Source organism: Bombina bombina, chromosome 3, assembly GCF_027579735.1.
Source record: "Bombina bombina isolate aBomBom1 chromosome 3, aBomBom1.pri, whole genome shotgun sequence".
Lineage (NCBI taxonomy): Eukaryota > Metazoa > Chordata > Amphibia > Anura > Bombinatoridae > Bombina > Bombina bombina.
The window spans coordinates 282,612,437-282,621,177 of NC_069501.1; the positions used below are offsets into that span (position 1 = coordinate 282,612,437).

At 40.8% G+C, this 8,741-nt stretch overlaps 1 protein-coding gene across 1 annotated transcript in view; it reads left to right on the top strand.

Annotated features, from left to right (window-relative positions):
- BUD23 (BUD23 rRNA methyltransferase and ribosome maturation factor) overlaps positions 1 to 5,137 on the top strand; it is a 39,967-nt gene extending 34,830 nt beyond the window's left edge. Inside the window, exon 12 of the mRNA XM_053706324.1 lies at positions 4,725 to 5,137. Coding sequence (XP_053562299.1) covers positions 4,725 to 4,779 — 55 coding nt within the window. The 3' untranslated portion in view covers positions 4,780 to 5,137. The remainder of the gene's footprint in view (positions 1 to 4,724) is intronic.
- The last annotated feature ends 3,604 nt before the right edge of the window (positions 5,138 to 8,741 follow it).

Genomic DNA, 8,741 nt, shown 5'->3' on the forward strand with positions numbered 1-8,741 from the left:
GCTTTAAGACACTGTGGTGAACTTTTGGTAAATTTTAAACAATTCCTTCATATTTTTTCACATATTCAGTAATAAAGTGTGCTCTGTTTAAAATTTAAAGAGACAGTAACGGTTTTGTGTTTTACTGACAAGTTTAAGCCTGTTTAACATGTCTGTGAATTCAGATAAGCTATGTTCTATATGTATGAAAGTCAATGTGTCAATGTGTAAGGACAGTACTGTCACAGATAATAAAGTTGCCCAAGATGATTCATCAGATGAAGGGAGTAGACATGGTTCTACATCATCTCCTTCTGTGTCTACACCAGTTTTGCCCACGCAGGAGGCCCCTAGTACTTCTAGCGCGCCAATGCTTATTACCATGCAACAATTGACGGCTGTAATGGATAACTCCATAGCAAATATTTTATCCAAAATGCCTGCATATCAGAGAGAGCGCGATTGCTCTGTTTTAAACACTGAAGAGCAGGAGGGCGCTGATGATGATTGTTCTGTCATACCCTCACACCAATCTGAAGGGGCCATGAGGGAGGTTTTGTCAGATGGGGAAATTTCAGATTCAGGAAAAATTTCCCAACAGGCTGAACCTGATGTTGTGACATTTAAATTTAAATTAGAACATCTCCGCGCACTGCTTAAGGAGGTGTTATCTACTCTGGATGATTGTGACAACCTGGTCATTCCAGAAAAATTATGCAAGATGGACAAGTTCCTAGAGGTTCCGGTGCACCCCGACGCTTTTCCTATACCCAAGCGGGTGGCGGACATAGTGAATAAGGAATGGGAGAAGCCCGGCATACCTTTTGTTCCCCCTCCTATATTTAAGAAATTATTTCCTATGGTCGACCCCAGAAAGGACTTATGGCAGACAGTCCCTAAGGTCGAGGGGGCAGTTTCTACTCTAAACAAGCGCACTACTATTCCTATCGCGGATAAGTGTGCTTTCAAAGATCCTATGGATAAAAAATTGGAGGGTTTGCTTAAAAAGATTTTTATACAGCAAGGTTACCTTCAACCCATTTCGTGCATTGTTCCTGTCACTACAGCAGCGTGGTTCTGGTTCGAGGAACTAGAAAAGTCGCTCAGTAGAGAGACTCCATATGAGGAGGTTATGGACAGAGTTCACGCACTTAAGTTGGCTAACTCTTTTATTTTAGATGCCACTTTGCAAATAGCTAGATTAGCGGCGAAAAATTCAGGCTTTGCAATTGTGGCGCGCAGAGCGCTTTGGCTAAAGTCTTGGTCAGCGGATGTATCATCCAAGACAAAATTGCTTAATATCCCCTTCAAGGGTAAAACTCTCTTTGGGCCAGAATTGAAAGAGATTATCTCAGACATCACTGGGGGAAAGGGCCATGCCCTCCCACAAGATAGGCCTTTCAAAGCCAAGAATAAGTCTAATTTTCGTTCCTTTCGTAATTTCAGGAACGGACCGGGCTCTAATTCTGCATCCTCTAAGCAAGAGGGTAATACCTCACAGACCAAACCAGCCTGGAAACCGATGCAAGGCTGGAACAAGGGTAAGCAGGCCAAGAAGCCTGCCGCTGCTAACAAAACAGCATGAAGGAGTAGCCCCCGATCCGGGACCGGATCTAGTGGGGGGCAGACTCTCTCTCTTTGCTCAGGCTTGGGCAAGAGATGTTCAGGATCCCTGGACGCTAGAAATAGTTTCTCAGGGTTATCTTCTGGAGTTCAAGGAACTACCCCCCAAGGGGAAGGTTCCACATGTCTCACTTATCCTCAAACCAAATAAAGAGACAGGCATTCTTACATTGTGTAGAAGACCTGTTAAAGATGGGAGTAATACACCCAGTTCCAACGGCGGAACAAGGAATGGGATTTTACTCAAATCTGTTTGTAGTTCCCAAAAAAGAGGGAACTTTCAGACCAATCCTGGATTTAAAGATCCTAAACAAATTTCTCAGAGTACCATCGTTCAAGATGGAAACGATTCTACCCACAATTCAGGAAGGTCAATTTATGACTACCGTGGATCTAAAGGATGCATATCTACATATCCCTATCCACAAAGAACATCATCAGTTCCTAAGGTTCGCCTTTCTGGACAAACATTACCAGTTTGTGGCCCTCCCATTCGGGTTAGCCACTGCTCCAAGGATTTTCACAAAGGTACTCGGATCCCTTTTAGCGGTTCTAAGACCAAGGGGCATTGCAGTAGTACCGTACTTGGACGACATTCTAGTACAAGCGTCGTCTCTTTCAAAGGCAAAGGCTCACTTAGACATTGTTCTGGCCTTTCTCAGATCTCACGGATGGAAGGTGAACATAGAAAAAAGTTCCCTGTCTCCGTCGACAAGAGTTCCCTTCTTGGGAACAATAATAGATTCCTTAGAAATGAGGATTTTCTTGACAGAAGTCAGAAAGTCAAAACTTCTAAACACTTGTCAAGTTCTTCATTCTATTCCTCGTCCTTCCGTAGCTCAGTGCATGGAAGTAGTAGGATTGATGGTTGCAGCAATGGACATAGTTCCTTTTGCGCAAATTCATCTAAGACCATTACAACTGTGCATGCTGAAACAGTGGAATGGGGACTATACAGACTTGTCTCCAGTGATTCAAGTAGATCAGAAGACCAGAGACTCACTCCGTTGGTGGCTAACCCAGGATCACCTATCCCAGGGAATGAGCTTCCGCAGTCCAGAGTGGGTCATCGTCACGACCGACGCCAGCCTAGTGGGCTGGGGCGCGGTCTGGGAATCCCTGAAAGCTCAGGGACTGTGGTCTCGGGAAGAGTCTCTTCTCCCGATAAACATTCTGGAACTAAGAGCTATATTCAATGCTCTCAGGGCTTGGCCTCAGCTAGCAAAGGCCAGATTCATAAGATTCCAATCAGACAACATGATGACTGTTGCGTATCTCAATCATCAGGGGGGAACAAGGAGTTCCCTGGCGATGAAAGAAGTGACAAAAATAATACAATGGGCGGAGAATCACTCCTGCCACCTATCTGCGATCCACATTCCAGGTGTGGAAAACTGGGAAGCGGGTTATTTGAGTCGTCAGACATTCCATCCGGGGGAGTGGGAACTCCGCCCGGAGATCTTTGCCCAGTTGACGCAACTATGGGGCATTCCAGATATGGATCTGATGGTGTCTCGTCAGAACTTCAAGGTTCCTTGCTTCGGGTCCAGATCCAGGGATCCCAAGGTGACTCTAGTGGATGCACTAGTAGCGCCTTGGACCTTCAACCTAGCTTATGTGTTTCCACCGTTTCCTCTCATTCCCAGGCTGGTAGCCAGGATCAAACAGGAGAGGGCCTCGGTGATCTTGATAGCTCCTGTGTGGCCACGCAGGACTTGGTATGCAGACCTGGTGAATATGTCATCGGTTCCACCATGGAAGCTACCTTTGAGACAGGACCTTCTTGTTCAGGGTCCATTTGAACATCCAAATCTGGTCTCCCTCCAGCTGACGACTTGGAGATTGAACGCTTGATTCTATCAAAACGTGGGTTTTCAGATTCCGTGATAGATACCCTGGTTCAAGCCAGAAAACCGGTAACTAGAAAGATTTACCATAAAATATGGAAAAGATATATCTGCTGGTGTGAATCCAAGGGATTCCCATGGAATAAGATAGATTCCTAGGATTCTTTCCTTTCTACAAGAAGGTTTGGATAAAGGATTATCTGCGAGTTCTCTAAAGGGACAGATTTCTGCTTTATCTGTCCTACTACACAAACGACTGGCAGTTGTGCCAGATGTTCAAGCATTTGTTCAGGCTTTGGTTAGGATCAAGCCTGTTTACAGACCTTTGACTCCTCCCTGGAGTTTAAATCTAGTTCTTTCAGTTCTTCAAGGGGTTCCGTTTGAACCTTTACATTCCATAGATATTAAGTTGTTATCTTGGAAAGTTTTGTTTTTGGTTGCTATTTCTTCTGCTAGAAGAGTTTCTGAGTTATCTGCTCTACAATGTACTCCACCCTATCTGGTGTTCCATTCAGATAAGGTTGTTTTGCGTACTAAGCCTGGTTTTCTACCAAAGGTTGTTTCCAACAAAAATATTAATCAGGAGATAGTTGTACCTTCTTTGTGTCTGAATCCAGTTTCAAAGAAGGAACGTTTGCTACACAATTTAGATGTAGTCCGTGCTCTAAAATTCTACTTAGAAGCTACAAAAGAGTTCAGACAAACTTCTTCTCTGTTTGTCGTCTATTCTGGTAAAAGGAGAGGTCAAAAAGCAACTTCTACCTCTCTTTCCTTTTGGCTTAAAAGCATCATCCGATTGGCTTATGAGACTGCCGGACTGCAGCCTCCTGAAAGAATCACAGCTCACTCCACTAGGGCTGTAGCTTCCACATGGGCCTTCAAGAACGAGGCTTCTGTTGATCAGATATGTAAGGCAGCGACTTGGTCTTCACTGCACACTTTTGCCAAATTTTACAAATTTGATACTTTTGCTTCTTCGGAGGCTGTTTTTGGGAGAAAGGTTTTGCAAGCCGTGGGGCCTTCCGTTTAGGTAACCTGATTTGCTCCCTCCCTTCATCCGTGTCCTAAAGCTTTGGTATTGGTTCCCACAAGTAAGGATGACGCCGTGGACCGGACACACAATTTATCAGGTAAGCATAAATTCTGGTTTTTTTTTCCTTGCTGATATAACTTAGTGACCGCACTTGTTTTTGTATTTTTGATCATTTTTGTTTATTTTTTTTTATAAAATGCCACCCATTTACACTCTGACACATTGTGGTTTCCTTATTGCAGGGAGGTTCGACCTGACAATAAATTTACTGGACGGAAGAGAAGACCTAATTTTTAATGCCTCCATGAACTGTTCTTGTGATAGACCATTTGTACTGTTTGTTTACAGTGAGAAAATGTTGTTTTAATTATGTATGCTACAAAACTAACTTGACTCACAGTGCCTTATATGGCAGAAGCTATTGGGACATCCTGATGTGTGGTAACTGCCTGATTTGTAGATGCTACGAAGTTGCACGTTTATTATGAAGGCTGAAGATGGTTAACCGCTTGGTACCTTAAACCTATAACCTGTTGTAATATATTTAACACTGGTCATACCAGGACTGTTTCTGTGAGACAACTGGGTTCCCTGAATCAATCATTTCATTATTCAGATTCCATATTAAAATAGAAATCTATTTCTATTACAATAATGTGTTTATTTTTGTTTTAATTCATATTTTTAACATTAGTGCATCTGATATTTTGTGGGATTTTGGAATAGTTGAACCTACCAAAATATAAGCTTGTCATCTTAAAACACAATACAAACAAAACTGCTTGTAAAGTAATTTGTAACATCAATGGAAATGTGGTAAACGTGGTCTTGTGTTTTAAAGTCTGTGTTAGATCCCTGAACTTAAAGGGACAGTATACACTCATTTTCATATAACTGCATGTAATAGACACTACTATAAAGAATAAGATGCACAGATACCGATATAAAAATCCAGTATAAAACTGTTTAAAAACTTACTTAGAAGCTGTCAGTTTGGCTCTGTTGAAAAGGCAGCTGGAAAGCCCACTGCAAGTGGCAAATAAGACACTCCCCCCTCCCCCTTCTTTTGCATATGAAAAGACCCTTTACACAAACAGCAGCAAGCTGGAGAAGGTAGCTGACAGTATTCACATAAAACTTTGGGGCTTGGTTAGGAGTCTGAAAATCAGAGCAATGTTTTTTAAAAATAAGCAAAACTATACATTTATTTTAAAAAAAAAACTTTATGCACTATATAAATAGATCATCTACAAAACATTTATGCAAAGAAAAAATGAGTGTATAATGTCCCTTTTTAAAGGGATATGAAACAGTGCTCTTTTAGTAATCTACATGATTTTTTTTTTTATTATTGTTTAAAAAGCTAGATAACGTCTTTACTACCCATTCTCCAGCTCTTCATAACCAACATTGTTATATTAATATATTTTATAAACTCTGAGTTTGCCTGTTTCTAAGCCCCAGCTGGCCACCCCTTATCTCAGTGCTTGTAGAGACCCCAGCCTCCTTGTAGGGCTGTGACTGGTAGTAATGGACACTGCACAAATTAAGTTTAAGAAAAGAAATAAACGGTAAAATCCATTTAAAATGATGAATACATATTGCAATGATTTCTATAAAAGGGATATGAAACCCAAAATTTTTCTTTCTTGATTCAGATAGAGCATATAATTTTTAAACTTTCCAATTCACTTCTATTATGAAATTTTACTTTATTCTTTTGGTATCCTTTGCTGAGGGAGTAACAATGCACTACTGGCTGGTAGCTGAACACATCTGGTGAGCTAATGACAAATGGGATTCATGTGCAGCTGCCATTCAGCAGTTAGCTCCCAGTAGTTCACTGCGGCTCCTGAGCCTACCTAGGTATGATCTTCATCAAAAAGATACCAAGAGAAAAAAAGCAAATCGCATAATTTTAAATGTTACTACCCCTTGTAGTATAAGATACTGCTTTAGTGCCTTTTTATTACAACAATGAAACAGGCTGTTTAATATCCCTTTAATTGCATCACTGCGGCACTTCTGTTAGTGACTTCACCAATATCTAGTTCAGGGCTCCACAAATCCAGAGAGCCACTGGCTTCTAACTTTGTGGGTTATTCTCCATATATCTATATACAAATACCACTGTCTGGCTCCTAAATATTCTTACTGGCTCCTACATTTTTAAACAGATTTGTCAACCCCTGATCAGTGTTCCCTCTAAGACCAGTTTTGTGAGGGACCCAGCAATGAAACGGTTAGTTAGAGCAAGTAGCAAACACTACACAATGCAGACTGCAAGGTGGGGTTCCCTTAACCGTTTCACTGCTGGACCGCTCATAAAACTGGGCTTAGAGGGAACACTTCACCATATTTTTTTATTTGGTGAAATTGTTACTCTCTAAAAAGGAAAAAAAACAGCAACCTTACTTGACAACATTGGGGCTAAGAAGCTGAACTTCAACTGAAACTAAGGTGTTTTTTTTTTGTTTTTTTTAAAGCGGCATAAAAGTGCAAAAAGAAAATCTGTTAGAACATTTTAATATTGTGCTATTGCTTGCGTATTTCTATGTTTAACCCCTGCAGAGGAAGTCTGATAAAGATCAGCAATGCACTAATGGGAGCTAACTAAACGCATCTGATGACCCAAGGATAAGAGGCATATGTATGTAGCCACCAATCACCAGCTAGCTCCTGAGCCTACCTAGGTATGCTTTTCAAAAAGGATACCAAAAGAAAAAACTGCCTTTTGTAACAGAATTAAATTAAAATTGCATGCTTTATCTGAACCATGTAAGTGACACGAGTATCTAAATTCAAAATAATTCTGTAAGAGTTCATCATGTTGCAGCTGTTTATTTCTTTCCTAAGGCATGGAGAGTCCACGATTCAATCCAATTACTAGTGGGATATTCAACTCCTGGCCAGCAGTAGGAGGCAAAGAGCACCCCAGCAGAGCTGTTAAGTGTCACTTCCCTTACCCATAACCCCAGTCACTCTTTGACTCTGTGATCGGGAGGATGGCAAAGATGAGTGTCTGATAAGATTTAATCCTTTAATGGGTACTTTCCCTGCAAGCAAGGATTTTGGAGCTATGCTGTGTCCATGTCAATCTCTTTAGTAAGAGTAATGGTGTCTTTTAGCAATTAGAAGGCGGCATGGTGGTCCTTGCTTTATTTCTAACAACAAATACTACCCCTTTATAGAAAACCAGAGTTGGTTACTTTGTTTTTTCTCTTTCTACAGGTCAATGTCAGATGTGGTGTAATCTGTCACACCTAAGAAGCTGTTCCCTGCCTGACAGCAACTTCCACAGGTAAGTGCTTTCCCTTCTAGGTTAGAAGGTGCCAGCACTCAGTGTTAATCAAGAATTTCTGTGGATATAATTCAGGGGAAATTTATGTCTATATAAGGACCAATTCATTTAATAAAGGGCAGATTTGGAGGGCACTGCAGAGATTTTATGAGGCTGACAGAAAATAGTCTTAAAATGTAGCGTTGTGTTATATGTTTGACTGGGATCTGTTATAATTGGGACAATTATAAATTCCTCGGGTACAGTTATGATGAGAGGTGTCTGTTAAAGGGACAATGAACCCAAATTTTTTCTTTTGTGATTCAGATAGAGGCTGAAATTCTAAACAACTTTTAATTTAATTTACTCCTATTATCAATTTTTCTTCATTCTCTTGGTATCTTTATTTGAAATGCAAGAATGTAAGTTTAGATGCCGGCCCATTTTTGGTGAACAACCTGGGTTGTCCTTTCTGATTGGTGGATAAATTCATCCACCAATAAAAAAGTGCTGTCCAGAGTTATGAACCAAAATAAGCTTAGATGTCGTCTTTTTCAAATATAGCAAGAGAACGAAGAAAAATTTAATAGGAGTAAATTAGAAAGTTGCTTAAAATTGCATGCTCTATCTGAATCACGAAAAAATTTTGGGTTCAGTGTCCCTTTAAGTTAAGCGTTTTTTTGAACTTTCAATGGGAGTATATTTAAGATGATTTGCACACTACTGATACAATCTTTTCTACTATATCTGTTAGGGGATGATAGGGGAGTTATTTCACACCGTTTTACACTGGTGGCGCAGTTTCATTTTAGTTGCTGTCATGTGACCGTTTTTCTCTGTGCTTCCTCTATCCGAGTTTTGCAGCGGTGGTTATTAGGATCTCCTGTTTATCTGCAGCTAGAAGAGAGTTCAAGTGTTCCTTAGTGGGACTTTATCTGCTGGTCTAAAGGAGGTGTAAGCCCTCACCAGAGCTGAGGTT